General features: G+C 46.9%; 1 protein-coding gene across 5 annotated transcripts in view; it reads left to right on the forward strand.

The window, feature by feature from the left end:
• NDUFAF6 (NADH:ubiquinone oxidoreductase complex assembly factor 6) overlaps positions 1-19,457 on the forward strand; it is a 316,703-nt gene that overhangs the window by 53,881 nt on the left and 243,365 nt on the right. For all 5 annotated transcript variants that reach the window (XR_012220969.1, XR_012220968.1, XR_012220970.1 and 2 more), the window contains exon 7: positions 5,899-6,000. Coding sequence is in view for 2 of the 5 variants with exons in the window: in XM_073550412.1 (XP_073406513.1) it covers positions 5,899-6,000 (102 nt within the window). In the remaining 3 variants the exon portion in view is untranslated. The remainder of the gene's footprint in view (positions 1-5,898; positions 6,001-19,457) is intronic.

Below are 19,457 nucleotides of genomic sequence, written 5' to 3' on the forward strand. Positions count from 1 at the left end.
CCCAAAAGGGGTTAAGCCATCAATTAATTCACGTGGTCAAAGATTAATATTAGTGAGAAGAAGAAATTCCCAGTGGGTTTTATTCTTATTTCATCCTTTTAGGATTTTCGTCCACTTCCAGTTTGGACTCATGCGGAATCTAATTTAATCATCTCCCAGATGTCGGCAATAACTTGTCAAATCTGAGGATTATTTTTGCGCCTTTATCTGCACGTTCCATTTTCCTCTCCTGTAATGTTATATTTAGAGTGTTTCATGTACTTACAGATCTGAGGAAATATTGGGACATTACTGACACCCAAGCTGATTTGTTCTGATCTCGGAGGCAGCAGTAGCGAGAAGGTCCAAGCCTTATGTGTTTGACATAATTTATGATGTTTGGGAATATGAGTCCGGCCGGCTCTGAGACATTTGTCGCTGTTTTTATGTTTTGGTTTTTTTTTTCCCCCATAAATTTGTAATTCCACTGACAAATGAAAAGATGAAAAATAATCACAGAAGATTACTTGATTTTCAGTGATCTGATGGGATAAATCAACCGCTTTGTAGTTTAACCATGTTGCATGTGAACCACAGTCATCCCTACTGTTTATTTATACGATATATTTTTTTTATATTGTTTCTATATATTACTCTTCATTTTCTTACGTAGTTGAGCATTTGTGTTTTTTTGTGACACTTTTGATTTTCATTTTTCAGTCATTGGAGCCCCCTGTTTTATTTTTTTGTGCGGCAAATTGACGATGTTATTGTCATCATTTTGGGGTACATATGATGTTTTTATTACATCTCAATGCATTTTTTTTTATTGGAAAGTTATGGGTATGGAAAACTGCAATCCTGCAGTTTTTTTCCCGTCTTTGTGACTTTTGCCGTACCGGGTTATAGTTTTAAGGTTCAAAGAAGACACAAGTCCATTGAGTTCAGCCTTATAGCCTAACATGTTGATCCAGAGGAAGACAAAACCCCATGAGGCAGATGCTTATTTCCCCGTATTAAATTCCTACCGACTCCACCTACGGCAATTGGACTAATTCCTTGGATAAACGAGCCATAACCTGTAATATTATACTTTCAAGAAAAGTATCCAGGCCCTCCTGGTACTATTTTTAGTGAATCAATCATTGCAATATCATGGGGAAGAGATTCAGTCTCACTTCTCTTTACAGTAGGAATCCATAGTTTTACTGCTGTTACAGTAAAGAATCTGCATCTGTCACTACACTGTCTTTCCTCTAGATGTAGAGGATGCCCCCATATCACCATCGCATTCCTAAGAGTAAAAGCTCCCGTGGTAGATCGGCTCACTTGGCTTGACACAGAGGTAGAAACGGAAAACTGTCTCTTTAAGAACTTGCTTGGTTTATTAAATTCAGCATAAACCAAGCTGGGAAAAAAGTAAACACGGCCCTCTGGGCAAAACAAAACACAGTTTTTCTCTTGGTGGTGGGGGGGAATCAGTCCCTTCAGGGTTAGTAATATCCACAGTTCAGGTCCATTAACATAAACGCTTCTCTGGAGTGGTTCCTCCCCAGACAATGAACACTGCTGCCTCTGGAGGCCAGCTACTTAAACCCCAGACCACTCCCTGGGATGGAGATAAGGTGGACATCCTCCCACCCACTCTATGGATGTCCACATTAAAGCCAGCCCATTACACAAATTAGCTTAACCCCTTGCCACACTTAGTGTGCTGGAGTAAAATATCTATGTTTAATATCACTAAAGCCATTAGGCGTCGTGAAAATTATCTCCCCTCCAGCACTTTACCAGTCACTGTCACACTCCTTAGAGAGATCTCTGTACTGTGCCCTTACGTTTTTGCACATTGTATGAAGATAGAATCGTAGAGTTGGAAGGGACCTCCTGGGCCATCTGGTCCAACCCCCTGCTCAAAGCAGGATTCGCTAAATCATCCTAGTCAGATGTCTGTCCAGCCTCTGTTTGAAGACTTCCATTGAAGGAGAACTCACCACTTCTCGTGGCAGCTTGTTCCACTCATTGATCACTCTAACTGTCAAAAAGTTTTTTCTAATATCTAATCTGTGTCTCCTCCCATTTAGTTTCATCCCATTGCTTCTAGTCTTTCCTTGTGCAAATGAGAATAAAGTTGATCCTTCTACAATGTGACAGCCCTTTAGATATTTGTAGACAGCTATTAAGTCTCCTCTCAGTCTTCTCTTTTGCGAGCTAAACATTCCCAAATCCTGCAACCTTTCCTCATAAGACAGGGTTTGCAGACCGGTCACCATTCTGGTCGCTCTTTTCTGAACTTGCTCCAGTTTGTTGATGTCTTTTTTAAAATGTGGTGCCCAAAACTGGACACAATATTCCAGATGAGGTCTGACTAAAGAGGAGTAGAGGGAAGTAATGACTTCACGTGATCTAGACTGTATGCTTCTGTTAATACATCCTAGAATTGCATTTGCCTTTTTTGCTGCTGCATCACACTGTTGACTAATATAGAGTCTGTGATCTATTAGTATACCCAAGTCTTTTTCACATGTGCTGTTGCTTAGCCCTATTCCTCCCATTCTGTATATGCTTTTTTCATTTTTATTGCCCAGATGTAGTACTTTGCATTTTTCCCTGTTAAAAACCATTCTGTTAGTTGCTGCCCACTTCTCCAGTTTATTTATATTTTTTTGAATCCTCTCTCTCTCTTCTCTAGTATTAGCTATCCCTCCTAGCTTTGTGTCATCAGCAAATTTAATCAGTTTACCCTCAATTCCTTCATCTAAATCGTTGATAAAGATGTTGAACAATACAGGGCCCAGGACAGAGCCCTGTGGTACCCCACTTGAGACATTCTTCCAACTGGATGTGCAGCCATTTACGACCACTCTTTGGGTCCGATCACTAAGCCAGTTATGAATCCACCTAACAGTTGCCTTGTCCATTCCATACTTAGTCATTTTTTTCAATAAGGATTGTATGAGATACTTTGTCAAATGCTTTTGCTGAAGTCAAGATATACTATATCTACAGCATTTCCTTGATCCACCCAATCAGTGATTCCGTCATAGAAGGAATTTAAGTTAGCCTGACATGACTTATTAGTTACAAACCCATGCTGACTCTGTTTAATCACTTCATTCTTATCCAGGTACTGACACACATGTTGTTTAATAATTTGTTCAAAGATCTTTCCTGGTATAGAAGTCAGACTCACCGGCCTATAGTTGCCTGGGTCCACCTTCTTCCCCTTTTTGAAGATAGGAACAACATTTGCTCTTCTCCAGTCTTCTGGGACTTCTCCTGTTCTCCAAGAATTTTCAAAGATTATGGAGAGGGGTTCAAAAATTTCTTCTGCTATCTCCTTCAGTACTCTGGGGTGTAATTCATCTGGACTTGGAGACTTGAATTCATTTAGGTTAGCTAAGTGTTTCCTCACTATCTTTCTGTTTATAGATATCCTGGATTCTTCTATTCCCTTAATAGGACAGTGAAGAACAGTTGATGTTACCTTTCCTTTCTGAGAGAAAACAGATGCAAAATAGGAATTTAAAAGTTCGGTCTTCTCAACATCCTGTCTTACCATTTCATCATTTTCATCCTGTAAAAATCCTATAGCATCTTTGACTTTTCTTTTACTTTTGACATATCCCCAAAATCCTTTATTATTGCTTTTGACATCTCTTGCAAGCCTCAATTCATTTTCAGCTTTAGATTATATGATTTGTGCCCTGCAGGTTCTGCAGACAGCATTATATTCTTCTTTAGATATGCCTCCCTTTTCCATTTTATAAACATTTTTTTCTTCCTTTTTAGCATGTGCTTAAGTTCTGTGTTCATCCATCCTGGTTTCCTTAAATGCTTCCTATTCTTCCCTCTTTTCGGAATTGTTAACAACTGTGCTTTGAGAATTTCATTTTTCAAGATTTCCCATCCTTCCTGGACATTTTTGTCTTTAAGGATATCCAGCCATTGGATCCCTCCAATTCTCTTTCTGAATCCCTTAAAATCTGCCTTTCTGAAATCTAACCTTGACTTCTGAGTCTTCACAGGTCTTCCGCCTCTAGTTATCCAAAATTCTAAATTAGCATGGTCGCTACCTCCCAGGGTCCCAGCCACTTTTACCTCCTCAACCATTTCCTCCCTGTTTATAAGGATTAGATCCAAGGTAGCAGTTCCCCTTGTTTTCTCCCCTACCTTTTGGAAGATAAAGTTGTCAGCAAGAGAGGATAAGAATATCCTTGACCTGTTAGTTTTGCCTGAGAGAGATTCCCAACAAATGTCAGGATAGTTGAAATCTCCTATGACAACTATGTCATATTTTTTGGAGAACTTGGCCATTTGATGCATAAAGAGTTCATCCATATCTTCAGCTTGCACAGGCGGCCTGTAGTAAATGCCTACAATGGTGCCCTTCCATTGTTCTGTCCTTGTATTTTTACCCAAATAGTTTCCACAGAACTCCCAGTCTCTGAAGCTTCAATCTCTGTGCAGATATACGCGTTTCTAACATACAATGCGACACCTCCTCCTCGTTTATCAAGTCTGTTTCTTGCAAATAAGTTGTATCCTTCTAGCCTTGTATTCCAATCATGTGTTTTGTCCCACCAAGTTTCAGTGATTCCAATGACATCATATTTCTTTTCCTGTGTTAGTAGTTCCAATTCTCCTTGTTTGTTGCCCATGCTTTGTGCATTAGTATAGAAACATTTTAGTTTGTGATAGGTTTCTCTTTCTCCAATATTTGTATTAATTAGATTCTTTTGTCTTTGTTCTTCCTTTCCACTTCTAATAGCAGAGTTCTCAATAGCATTTGTCAGGTGTATGGCTTTTTCTGGTCTTTTGCTTCCCTTCCCATGTTGTTCTAGTTTAAAGCTCTCCTTACAAGTGTAGCAAGGCGATAAGATCGTCCTTAAGCCTTAGTTTTTCCAAACTGAATAACACCAAGTTTGATAACCTGTCCTGATATTGCAGTTCACCCATTCCCTTAATAACATAGTCGCTCTTTACTGCGCCCGCTCTAGTCCAGCATTTTCCTTCTTCTACATTGGAGCCCAAAACTGTACACTGTGTTCTGCCTGTGGCCGCACAAGTGACTTGTATAGAGGCAAAACTGTGTCCTATGTTCCCGTTATTTTATTTTTAATTAAGTTTATATTTTAATATATCCGACTTGCAAGGATAACATTTTTTTATTTCTATATTTTAAATGGTAAAGGGGGGGGGTCGAAAAATGAAAAAAAAAAATTACATATAATTTTACATTTTGTTTTACCTCATTTTTTAGCCAGATTGTTCTGTATTCTGCAATGCCACAGTATTTCAGTATATCTGGAAAATTACCGTCTCCTGTTAAGCAAAGTATCGGCGTTGCAAGTACCAGACTGCCATCCAGTATCGAGGTGGAGAGCCGGTAGGCACATGGAATGGCTCGCCCCTGTACCGCGCATCCTGATTGCTTGTGTCTGAGATTGTGAGTGGGATTTAAAGAGTTAATTGCCACCAGAGGAGCTCAGATGCTACATGTAGATACCAGCTGTGTAACACGTCTGTCATCTGCCAGGTGCGGTGGCGGCTCAGCTCCCGAGCCCGCGCTATGCATAGGCAGCTGACACTGGGCAGACCTGTATGTCCAATGCCAGGAAGGAATTAATGTTTAATTTCAAAATTACCAGCAAAGAACCTGAAGTATGTCATTTTTCTTCTTTTCTTTTAAATGTCTGTTACCCCTGATTGTAAGGCCCATTGCTACCTACAGCCCGCGGCATACCGCGTTTTAATATGTCAGTAGTAACAGTTGAAAAATACTTGATGAAAAGATCATGAAGATGCGCCGTTGTGGTGCCAGGCACAGAAACCCAGAATACCTGACATGTCTCACACTCTCATATCGCCCTGCCTGGATTTAGATGTTTGTTCTTACTTATATTTTTCTCCTTTCAGCACGGAGCTTCTCAAGAAGATTTCATCAGAGGCAGCCAGGAGAAAAATGTCAAAGATGTTATATTTGATATTGCCAGTCAGGCCCATGTACACTTGGAACATGTAAGTTTATTTATTTTTTTTAATTAAGACACTAGCTGATCCTAGTAGGAAGACTGGACGCCTCCGCTGTGGTTTATAGTAACTTCACTTTTTCATTTATTTCTTTTTTTTGAATTTTTTTTAGTACACTTTTTTCTTTAATTATATTTTATGATTCTTTTTAGCCATCCACCCCTATCTACTCTCTGTAATTACCGTATATACCTGCGCATAAGCCGAGATTTTCAGCCCCCCCAGCACTTCTCTGTAGCCCCCCTGCTTCTCCCACGGTGTCCTTTCCTTCCTACAGCGGTCAATTTTTCGGACTGACTGACCTTCATTTCTTAAAGTGATGGCCACTCATTTTTCTTTACTTAGCTGCTTTTTTCTTGCCATAATACAAATTCTAACAGTTTATTCAGTAGGACTATCAGCTGTGTATCCACCAGACTTCTGCACAACACAACTGATGGTCCCAACCCCATTTATAAGGCAAGAAATCCCACTTATTAAACCTGACAGGGCACACCTGTGAAGTGAAAGCCATTTCTGGTGACTACCTCTTGAAGCTCATCAAGAGAATGCCAAGAGTGTGCAAAGCAGAAATCAAAGCAAAAGGAGGCTACTTTGAAGAACTTAGAACATAAGACATATTTTCAGTTGTTTCACACTTTTTTGTTAATTATATAATTCCACGTGTGTTAATTCATTGTTTTGATGCCCTCCGAGTGAATCTACAATTTTCATAGTCATGAAAATAAAGAAAACTCTTTGAATGAGGTGGTGTGTCCAAACGTTTGGTCTGCACTGTGTGTATGTATGTGTATGTGGATATATATATATGTGTGTGTATATATATATATATACATATATAATGAAAATAGTAAAAAATATTTCACAGCCCTGGCTTATGAAAAAGTGTATATATGTGTGTGTGTGTATATATATATATATATATATATATATATATATATATATATATATATATATATATATATATATATATATATATATATATATTATCATATATATGATTTATTGTTTGGCAAAAGTAGTAGCATGTAGAAAAATAATAATGATAAAATTACAGTCCTGTCTGTGAAAAAGTATTGGTGGTTATTTGGGGGGTTGGACGAGGGAGAAACTGGCCTGGTCTTTTATGGGTTAATATAGTCATTTGGTTGCTGATGGTGACAGTATTGTGCCTTGAAATTCAGCAGTCAGGGAAATGTCATAAATGATTTTCCTCTCCATCTATCTCGATAGTCTCCCATTTTCCAGGTGTGATTATCGGCTTTTCCGCAGGCTGATGTCGGACTTCGGAGCTGTGCGTGCAGTTTCCTCTATAAATACATATGGAGCGCGTTGGCTCAAGTGAATCTTCATCTTTGTATCTGTGAAGAACAGATGTTCTGTGGCTGTGGGGCTTGTTTATCTCGCTTCTCGCTCGTTTATCTTGCTGACCGCTTGCCATGATAATTCTGGTGGTATGTTAAGCATATAGCTTCATATTGACATGAGATAGTACTGATAATTGGTCGCCTACCTCCCCAGTGGCCATATTTATTCATTTATTAGCGTCTATGGTGCCGGCTTGCTCATTTGCTCATTCAAGGCTAGACTGATGGAGAATTGTCTAGTAAATCGGTCAGTTTTTCAAACAATCAAACTCAAGTTAATAACGTGACTCTAAGGCCGGGGTCATACTTACAAGAAACTCGGACAAGTCTCGCACATCAGTACCCAGCACTGCCGGCGGCACTCGGATCGGAGCGTTTAGCTGCATGTATTTCTATGGAGCTGAACGCTCTAATCCGAGTGGCGGTGGCAGTGCCGGGTATTGACGTGCGAGACTCGTCCGAGTTTCTCGCAAGTCTGACCCTGGCCTAAAGATGAATGGAAATTTCTGAAATGTGTTTTATGTAGAGATATATATATTTGTCATATATCTTATCCATAGAGCTGCTTGTAAAAAGTGAAATAAATGATAAGGCATATGAAGTGTCAAGTGGGCATTTGTAGTACCGCCAGCAGATCTTATGACTGGGCAAGATAACATTTTTGCCAAGTTTTAGTGTGATCCGGCAACAACGTGTTATAGGGAATGGTCTCCAGCGATCTGTGGATTTGATACTTTACCATACGTGATACTTTATCATACTCTGTCGCGTATGATAAAGTAAAGTGTCACGTGTGATTTGCATCATGTGTGGTAAAGGATCATATGATACACATAATACACTTCATCACATGCGATACTTTACTTTATCATACGTGATACTTTCCTTTATCATACTTAATATTTTATAATACGTGGTACTTTACCATACATGGTGCTTAACTTTATCATATGTGATACTTTATCATAAGTGATACTTTACTTTACCATACAGTACCTAATATTTTACCCTGCATGATACTTTACTTTATCATACGTGATACTTTATCATAAGTGATACTTTACCATGCATGATACTTTACTTTATCATGTGTTACTTTTATAAAGTAAGGTAACATAGCAACATAGTTAGCAAGGCCAAAAAACATGGATTTTTGTGATAACTCACCGTAAAATCCTTTTCTCCGAGACACTCATTGGGGGACACAGATACTGTGGGTGTATGCTTCTGCCGCTAGGAGGCTGACACTAAGTGGGAAAAAAAGAGGTTAGCTCCTCCTCCATTGTATACACCCTCGCCCCTATTGCAGGCGGAGCTCAGTTGGTGCCAAAGCAGTAGAAGGACAACAAAATCAGCCTTAATACAGGTACAACATATCCAGAAAAGCACATAAATAAATACGTATTATCTAAACAAAAACAGAGCCAACTGGCTAATAGGGTGGGTGCTGTCCCCCCCAATGAGCGTCTCGGAGAAAAGGATTTTACGGTGAGTCATCACAAAAATCCATGTTTCTCCTTCGCCTCATTGGGGGACACAGATACTGTGGGACGTCCTAAAGCAGTCCCTGGGTGGGAGATTGACTCACCGATCCAAGCTACATGCACCTCTTGTTTAAAAGGTGCGCCACCGCTGCTTGGGGAATCCTTCTACCCAGGTTCGTATCCGCCGAGGCCTGAGCATGGATAATATGTTTGGCAAATGTGTGCAGGCTGGACCAGGTTGCTGCCTTGCAAACCTGTTCCATTGAAGCCTGGTGCTGAAGCGCCCAAAAGGCGCCCACTGCCCGAGTAGAGTGCGCTCTGATCCCTGATGGAATCGGCGTGCCGCTAATGCGGTATGACTCCTGAATAGTGAAATGAATACATCTGGCTATGGTCGATTTTGAGGCTGCGAGTCTCTTCCTGCGCCCTTCGGGGAGCATGAACAGCGTGTCCGTCTGACGAAAGGGTGCCGTCCGCGATACGTACCTCTGGAGGCTCTTACCAGGTCTAACGTGTGAAGAGCCTTTTCCACACAGTGCACTGGTGCTGGACAAAATGAAGGCAAAGCAACATCTTCATTAATGTGAAAAAGAGGACACGACTTTCGGCAGAAAAGGAGGGGCTGGTCTGCGGACCATCTTATCCTTATGGAAAGTGAGGAACGGAGCTCGGCAGGATAGGGCCGCCAGCTCTGAAGCCCGCCTGATGGAAGTGATGGCCACTAGGAGCACCACTTTCCAGGAAAGGTACCTCAAAGAGACATCCTGAAGCAGTTCAAATGGAGCTTCTTGCAGAACACTTAGGACCATGTTAAGGTCCCAGGCGTCCATTGGCGTCTTATAGGGAGGTACCAAGTGGGAGACCCCCTGAATGAAAATTCCTCACCTGCAAATTGGTAGCAATGCTGCGCTGGAACAGGACGGATAAGGCCGATATTTGTCTCCTGAGGGAACCTGGGGCAAAGCCCGACTCTAATGCTCTACCGACTGAGCTATGCGCGCTCTCTAAGCCTGACTGGAGGAAAGGCAAGATGTTGGGGATCGAGAATCTCAGCGGAAAAACACAGCGGCCTCAACACCAAGCAAAGAACACCTTCCAGGTGTGGTGGTAAACTCGTGCTGAAGCAGGCTTCCGGGCGCTAATCATTGAAGCGACCACCTCGCTCCCGAACCCTGCCTGGGTTAGAATACAAGATTCAACGGCCATGCCGTCAAACACAGGGTCCCTGAGTTCGGGTGGCAAATCGGCCCTTGAGACAGTAGATCTGGGCGCTCTGGCAGTCGCCAAGGAACGTCAGCGAGCAGCTGCATTAGATCTGCGTCCCACGCTCGACGGGGCTAGTCTGTGGTGGCTCCCTGCTTGGAACACGAAACGTGCTGGGAGGTGGGTGGAGTTTAGTTTACATAAAAGAGCGGGAAGAGTTGAGTGATTCATTCAGTCAGTGAGTGAAGATGTAGAAGGACAGAGAGTGAGACAGAGAAGATCCCCGGGAGAGGGATGGAAGAAGGAAGTGCAGCAGGCCACAGTGATCTGGGTCTGCTGGCACAGGAAAGAGACAGACAGAGAAAGGAAGCTTGATTCTCCATCGGGAAGAAGGATTAGCACGGAATGTGAGGAGAACAAGGACTAGGGTTAGAGGAGAACCCTTCTCAAGTTCTAAGCGCAAGGCCGGGGCCCGGTCCCCGAGGTTGTATGGATACGAATGGTCCTGCAGCAGACACCGGAGGAATAGAAGTAGTGACCACTTTATTCCCTCACAAGACTTGGGGGCACAACAGCAACATAAGAATGAGCTGGGACTTAGTAGCAAGGAGTCCCCGAAGCAGGCTACAGCTGTCTGCCGTGCAAGTAGAGTTCATGGGAACATCTGATAGGAGGAACTCCAATGTAACTCAGTACTAGGAGTACTTCATTCAAAGGCACTATAAGAGGAGACGTTCAGAAAAGGCACATATGTTGGCGGAGTGTTGGAAAGGAGTACTTCATCTTGCCTGGAAGTTGGCTGAGCCCCTGACCCGGAGGACACGGCACGGATCAGGCACCTGTACCTGCAACAGATTGTGAGTAAAGCTTTGGAACCACATGCCCTGGTGTCCTCCACTTATTCCTGTGCCAACCTGCCCGGCACTGCTGCATCCCTTGCGCCTGACACTACACCATCTAAGTGTCACTTCACCTACACTGCCCTGGGACTACAGCCCTGCCTGTGGAGGGCTATAACGTCATTGTTGCACCACACCATCTGTCCCAGAGGATCTGTCTGCAGCGTCGGCTTACATCTCCATTGCCGAACACCACAGGTGGCGTCACGAATCACTTATAAACTTTCACCACCATAAGCACACTTCAACAACCTCTGTTACAATGGGCGCCCAGGGCCACGGGTCGGGTCCCAGCTGCCGTGACATCTCCCATTGAAGCTCATCGGGCCCGGTACCGAGTACCCCACTGCCCTGGGAGGGCGACCCATTTTCTGGCGTCACAAACAGGATGACGAAGCCTGGTGCCACCGGGTTCTGTGTGCCTACGATTTATTGGACTTAAAAGTTTGTGGAAATGTTCAAAAGACCCTATTTGATAGACTGTAAAATGAATGCTAAAAATGGCCGCCAGTGCGGAGAAGAGGGGCGTGATAATATGGGTGGTCCTAAGAAAAGACCGCGAACTGTCCTGGGCCTCCCCTGTCTGAACTTCTATGCGACAGCAACATGGCCCACCCCCCGAGGGGTTCGTATACTGGCCTGGTATGGAGGAGTAGGAAAAAGATGCCGCCTCCAGAAGGAGGGGCGGGAGCCGGTGGCGGGAAAAGAGGCCTGACAGGAAGAGAAAGGAGAGAACGCCATGATGGAAGGAGAGAGGAGGCCTGAAGAGCGAAGGGAGGTTAAGTTGAATCTCCCAGGCACAATGGCTGAAGGCTCCGATCTGGCTTCCCATCTAGACTGTCAACAGCTGGAGGATGAGATTGCCCGGCTGACTCATGAACTGCGGCTGAAGCAGGAGGCGCTCTGGAGGAAGAAGTGGCAGCCCGCCCTGGAGGGGCCTACACCCGCGGTACCCCAGTCACCAGTACCCACCATTGCTGCACCGGATCTCCCCCAGGCAAACCCTGTGGAGCCTGCGGCCGCTGCAATACCACCGGCAGCATCCATCACCACCGCTCCGCTGTCACCGCCGCTGTGTGAGGCCCGTCCGGAGGAGTTATCTGAGGGCCTGTTGCCTGAAGCAGAGGAAGCTGAGCCCCAACCTGGACCTAGCGCGGCTGTGCAGGTCCCACCGGAGATCCCCGCGGACCCGGAGCCGCTATCTCCTCCACCACCGCCGGCATCCGGACCGGCTACCCCCGTGCATACCCCTGCAGCTGCCCACCGTCTCGTGCCTGCACCGGAGCCAAGACAGCACCACCGGGAAACATCAGGTACGACCGCCGCCCCTGCAACTGGGTTGCCCCCTGAGTTCCCGAACACCGCGTGCAGCGGGCCGGGGCTCCGCATGGGACAAACGGAGGAGCTGTGTTCTCAACTCAAAAGTACTAAGTTGACTGCGATGGGGAAATGGAAGAAGTCCCTGCTGAAAAGAGTAAGGCTGGAACAAGCGCGTCCCATTCGACATCTTCTGATCTCAGCAGAAGAGCCTGAGCAGCTGATGGGTGTCACTATGCATCACGGGTTTCCTTTACCACCAATTCAGGATCCCCGCCTCAACCCCCATAAGCGCCCACCGACACCGTTACCACCAGATGTCAGGCCAAAAATCAAGATAGTAGTGCCACCTGAGACTGAGGCACCAGCCGCAACTCCTGCAGAGTCACAGGCAGCAGAGATGCCACCAGCAACAGTGGATGTGCTATCTATAGATGCCAATATCACGCAAGGAGAAAAGGAATACCTGCAATTTGTAGACCGCCAGCAACAGGATGAAGACACCCAGAGAATCTCCCCTGGAAGCAGCAGCCCAAGCAACCAGTTTCCAGTACCCCAGGAGGTGCCCACCAACATTAAGGAGAATATGAACAACTAACTTTGTTACCCAGGAGGATATTTGCACCGTTATGCCCCATTGTTTACAATTATGTTCCAGTTTTCTTCAGTTTGCCTAGTTGCGTTGGTAGCATTTATTATGAAGATCTGAACTGTGGTGATCATGAACTTGGAGTGAATCACAAATTGTCATTGTAAATAGTTTGCACCTCTTTAGGTGCCCTCTCTTGGTTTTACATAGCCCTTTTATAGATAAAAACTGCCTCATCATGGAGCATGGCTCCCACCTAAAGGACACTCCAAGAGATCCCGGCTGGGAACGGTGTCCAGCACTTACAAGAATTATTGAAGTTTTGATGTGAAGTATTTTATAATCTGCCTTATGACAGTATTAATAGAGAATAGCTTTTGTATAGATTCTAGTTAGTATCAATGACAGATAGGAATGTTTTAATAAAGAGATTTGAATAAAGATGAAGATTTGGAAAAATGCAGGTGACGAGCCAGGCATCCACGGTTGTCACTTAAGGTTAACAAAAGAAAGTAGAGAATGTGTAAAAAGTGATAATGCTTGAAATAGCACTTTAAATTAGGTAGCATAACTTTAAAGATAGTTAAAATGGTTTGCAACGTTCAAGAGACAGTGCCTCTCATGTTGAGAAGATTTAGATAAGAACTGTTTGTTTTGCATTACAAAATTTTGTATGTTCCTGTATTTGTGAACTTCTGTTTACTTGCAGCCCGCGGACGAGCTGTGTTTAACGGGGGGGTGGGTTTATGTGGTGCCCCTGAGGGTTCAGTCGCCACAGAGGTACTGCACCTCCTCCTGAGGGGTGGTACCCCACCATCCAGGTAAGGTGGTGACACCTGACCACGCTCCAACACCTGCACCCCACACCACAAAGTAGTGTAGCAAAGAACCTTCGGCGGCTCCCTGCTTGGAGTGTAGCATAGCACCCCTTGGTGGCTCCCTGCTTGGAACACGAAACGTGCTGGGAGGTGGGTGGAGTTTAGTTTACATAAGAGTGGGAAGAGTTGAGTGATTTATTCAGTCGTTTAGTCATTCAGTCAGTGAGTGAAGATGTAGAAGGACAGAGAGTGAGACAGAGAAGATCCCCGGGAGTGGGATGGAAGAAGGAAGTGCTACAGCAGGCCGCAGTGATCTGGGTCTGCTGGCACAGGAAAGAGACAGAGAAAGGAAGCTTGATTCTCCATCAGGAAGAAGGATTAGCACAGAACGTGAGGAGAATAAGGGAACAAGGACTAGGGTTAGAGGAGAACCCTTCTCAAGTTCTAAGCGCAAGGCCGGGGCCCGGTCCCCGAGGTTGTACGGATACTAATTGTCCTGCAGCAGACACCGGAGGAATAGAAGTAGTGACCACTTTATTCCAACACAAGACTTGGAGGCACAACAGCAACATAAGAATGAGCTGGGACTTAGTAGCAAGGAGTCCCCGAAGCAGGCTACAGCTGTCTGCCATACAAGTAGAGTTCATGGGAACATCTGATAGGAGGAACTCCAGTGTAACTCAGTAATAGGAGTACTTCATTCAAAGGCGCTATAAGAGGAGACGTTCAGAAAAGGCACATGTTGGCGGAGTGTTGGAATGAGTACTTCATCTTGCCTGGAAGTTGGCTGAGCCCCTGACCCGGAGGACACGGCACAGATGCGGGCACTTGTACCTGCAACAGACTGTGAGTAAAGCTTTGGAACTACATGCCCTGGTGTCCTCCACTTATTCCTGCGCCAACCCGCCCGGCACTGCTGCATCCCTTGCGCCTGACACTACACCATCTAAGTGTCACTTCACCTACACTGCCCTGGGACTACAGCCCTGCCTGTGGAGGGCTATAACATCATTACTGCACCACACCACAGGATCTGTCTGCAGCGTCGGCTTACATCTCCATTGCTGAACACCACAGGTGGCGTCACGAATCACTTATAGACTTTCACCACCATAAGCACACTTCAACAACCCCTGTTACAATGGACGCCCAGGGCCACGGGCCGGGTCCCAGCTGCCGTGACATCTCCCATTGAAGCTCATCGGGCCCGGTACCGAGTACCCCACAGCCCTGGGAGGGCGACCCATTGTCATTACCAGTCAATGATCTGGGGGGAAAGGTTTCCCCTGGGCCAGAGAGGAACTGGTTATCCACCATCCGAGCGACTGCCTGACTTGAGAGAACAGTCAGCACCGCCGATCGAGCGTGAAAGGATTCTTGTCCCAGGCTGACAAGAGGGCGTGCCGCAGGGGGCGAAGGTGGAACTGGGCGACAGGTATCGCTTCCATTGCCGCCACCATTTTCCCTAGAATCCTCATCCCGGATCGGATGGTATGAGGGACTGGTTGGCGAAGTGTCCGGACTCCCTGCTGGAGAGCGAGCGCCTTTTCCTGAAGGAGAATTACCAACCCTCGGCAAGTGTCGAAGATCATTCCTTGGAAGGAGATCCTATGAGCTGGCACAAGGAATGACTTCTTTGCATTGCCAACCATCCTAAGTGGGCAAGAGTATCTAGCGTGATGTTGACCTTTTCCTCACATGTCAGTATTGACGGGCCCTTGACCAAGAGGTCGTCCAGATAAGGCAAGACGACTATGCCTCGAGAATGCAGTGTGGCCATGACAACTGCCATAACCTTTGTGAACACTCTGGGAGCCGTGGCAAGCCCGAAGGGTAGCGCTACGAACTGAAAATGTTGATCGCCGATGGTGAAGCGTAGAAACCTCTGATGAGGAGGAAAAATGGGAATATGCAGATATGCGTCCTGGATGTCATTGAGGCCAAGTATTCTCACTGCTCCGTGGCCGATATGACTGAACGGAGAGACTCCATCCGGAAATGTCTGATCCTGATGAATTTGTTCAGAAGCTTCAGGTCCAAAACAGGCCTGACAGACCCGTCCTTTTTGGGAACCGCAAAAAGGTTGGAATAGAACCCCTGAGCTCTTTCGTGTTCCGGCACTGGAACAATGACTCCGTTGTGCTGGAGCGATTTGATGGCTCCCAATAGAGCCCTTGCCTGGGTATCCACCCTGGGAAGCCGGGAAAGAAAAAACCGTCTTGGAGGATATCTGACAAATTCTATTTGTAACCTGAGGCCACCTATTCCTTTCCCATGTGCCGTGAGTGACATTGACCCAGACGTGGTGAAACCAGAGTAGGCGGTCTCCCACCTTGCCAGTGTCGTCTGGTAAAGGCCTCGAGTCATTTGGCCGACGATCTTTGGGATCTGGATCCCCTCGATCTGGGCTGCTTAGTATGCATTCTCCCCAATGGGTTGGCTCTATATGAGACCTGCCGCTCCCTATCCTGGTTGGGGCGGCCTGAGGCGGCGGAATTGGCTGCTGTAGTCCACCCGGGGTTGCGAAAGGCCCGAAAACGCGCCTGAAAACGGGTGACGAAAAAGCGTTTTGACCTTTGTTGAGGGAGAAACCCGCTCTTTCCTCCTGTGGAGTCGGAGATAAGTTGATCCAACTTCTCCCCAAATAGGTGACCACACTGATAAGGCAGGTAAGTCCTTGGAAGTAGAATCGGCTCGCGATGTCCTTAACCATAGGGCTCTTCTGATACAAATTGCATTAGCAGCAGCAAGTGCCGGGCAATTGTCCGCATCCAAAGACGCATTGATTACATAGCCTCCAGCCATCGCCTTCTGACCTGCGACCTCTGAAATCTCTGCAGGTAGATCCTGCTCCTGCGCGACCTTGTTTAATGTCATAGCCTTGGCTACCCAAGTTGCTGCGAATGAGGGAGCGAGCGCTGACCCTGACGCCTCATATACTGAGCGAGCTAAGCTCTCTATAAGGCGATCTGTGAGATCCTTAATTGAGGAAACACTAGGGACGGATAGCAGGGTCTTAGTGGCTAGGCGCGAAACCGGAGGATCTACTATCGGGGATTCCATCCATTTTTTATGGAGGTCCGGAGCAATTGGATACCTTGTTTCGAGTGCCTTTTGAACTGAGAAACGCCTGTCTGGATGCTCTCTGTGCCGCTGCACTATGTCCACATACTCCGGGTGAGAGGAAAAAATTCTGTGCGGGCGCTTCACTTGCTTAAATGCCACTTCATGCCCCGTCGCCGCTGCGGGATCATCCTCAATCCCCAAGGTCTGATTGACGGCTTCTATGAGGCTGTCCACTGTTTCACATGACGCTGGAGTATCCAGGTCAAGGGGCTCATCTGAGTTGAATTCTGAGGTCTGCTCGCTATCAACCACTGGTGACGGGGAGCGAGAAGCAGAACTTACGGATGCCAAGGCACCAGATGGACTGGGCGACACCGTGTGGATTAGTTTCCCTCAGGTCTGCCTGAAGTGAGAGCGGCCCCTGCAGGCGAGAGGCTCTTGTTAGGTGGAGGTCCCCGCTAAGGCCAGCGAGCCACTGTCCCTGCTCCCATCTGAGGCCTGAAGGGACTCAATTGCATGACCTGTGACAGTGATAGAACCCACTCTGGGGGGCTTGGCACCTTGGTTGCAGAGGAGGACGGACACTGAGGTTCCGTTAAGCGTCGGGCTCCGGGCGCTGCACAGCGGGAATCCCGAGCCTTGTCCTCTGCGGTCTGCCCACACCAGCATTGTGGGTTCGGTCGCAGGGGAGGGCTCCTGGGCGCGTTTGGAGTCACCGGCTTTGCATAATCGCTTGCTCTGCGCCCGCGGAAACGCAGCCCGACAAGAGATGGATGCGGCTTCTTCGGACATGCCGTATCTGTCCCCTGCTGGGGATAGGGGGAAGGAGGTAGCACCTCGTTTTCCCTGTGGTCTCCCGGGCAGCACTTACCCCAGTCCTGTGCCCCCCCGTTCCTGGACGCCTCCCGCGCCACCAGCTGTGGGGCGGACCGCCAGCATATAAACCGGTCCAGGGGCGGTATTTCCGGGTCGCGCTCCGAAGTCGGGGACTAAATTTATCCCCCGCCGCCCAGGCCTGGGGTCGGGCTGCCGGAAGTGACGCACGGCCCGGAGGCGGAACTTCCGGTCGCGGCCTAGCTTTGGCTAAAGCCGCGGCCTCAATTTATCCCCTGTCCGCCAAGGGGGGGGACGGGGGGGGGGGCGACTCCATGGCGCCACAAAAAACAGCGCTACTTACTGGCGCGGGCTTCTCCGCACCGCTCTGCAGCCACTGGCCGGAGGCATCTGACAGCTAAGGGCTCCAGCCCCGGATCTTTGCCGCAGGAGCCCTCCCAGGCCCTCTCCTCACTGACGATCCTCTTCAGCTTCCCAGCTCAGGTATGTGAGGGGGCCTTGACAAAATAGGACGGTGCAGGCACCCTAGCTCCATCTAACACCTTCAGGGGGTGAGGAGAGGGACCGTCCGCCGCCTTGCAGCACCGCAGTCTAAGCATTGGTGGAGCAGTGGGGACCGCACGGACTAGTCTTGTGCCTCTATACAGCCCATGGTTTCAATACCTAGGGGTGGTCAGGGCTAAGTCTGGTATTGTGTCCCACGCCGCGGGAGAGGATACGTGGAGGGACACTCGCACGTGCTCGCCCGTTGATGGTTTGGGGAAATCGGACCCTTTCAATAGGATCCGTTGCCCCTGTCTCATCTTCATAGATGGTAAAAATAAAATAAAAAAAGGTCTGGGGAAAATGGCCCAGATATGTCCCACGGTGATGGAGAGGATACGTGGAGACGATACTCAACACGTGCTTGCCCATTGATTGTTTGGGGAGATCGGACCCTTTCAATAGGGTCCGTCGCCCCTATCTCATCTTCATGGGGAAAAAAAAAGAAAACCAGACGTGTGTGCCTCCATGGACACTAAGCAAAAAACTGAGTTTCGCCCGCAATAGGGGCAAGGGTATATACGACGGAGGAGGAGCTAATCTCTTTTTTTCACTTAGTGTCAGCCTCCTAGCGGCAGAAGCATACACCCACAGTGTCTGTGTCCCCCAATGAGGCGAAGGAAAAAAAGACATTTTTCCATCCAGTTCAGCCTATATTCCGTCAGAATAAATCCCCAGATCTACGTCATTCTAAAAAACCTAATCACTGTAAGGTACAATATTGTTATTCTCCAGGAAGACATCCAGGCCTCTCGCCACCCCACCTGACGTCATTATTACGTCAGAATTATCAAGTCATACGGTTTCCCCACTTGAACCAACGTGAAGTTCCGCAACCCCTGGGGACAGGTAAGGTCAGATACCCCCCCCTTTCCACACGGGCCCAGGGAGGCACGGGGGAGTGAGAGGATGTAGCCCACGGAGTTACTGCCATGATACCACACTCGACCATAACCCTGACAGATCGATAGGCCTCTTTCACTAGCCCCAGTGAAACAGAACCTTATCAGCATGGTAGAACTGCTACCGGTTCCTCGTTTGATATAAGACCAGTCCCTTAATGGGATTTATATTGGGCCAGAAACCAGCCGCAGTAGCAGGGAACATTAAACTGAGATATGGACTTATGGATTCGTAGGTCGAGATAAAAGAGCAGACCAAGGTTAAATTATATATTTCATTGCATTAAGGGCACCCTAGAGCCTAGACAATACACTACATACACAAATAGATGTGCAAATACAGTAGTGGTAGGACTAAAGATATAACCAGAATATATTGGTCAGTAACCAATAGATGAAAGGCCTGGCTTGCAGGGGAGGGGG

Source organism: Dendrobates tinctorius, unplaced genomic scaffold (assembly GCF_039654945.1).
Source record: "Dendrobates tinctorius isolate UK_male_01 unplaced genomic scaffold, ASM3965494v1 ptg000165l, whole genome shotgun sequence".
NCBI classification, from domain to species: domain Eukaryota; kingdom Metazoa; phylum Chordata; class Amphibia; order Anura; family Dendrobatidae; genus Dendrobates; species Dendrobates tinctorius.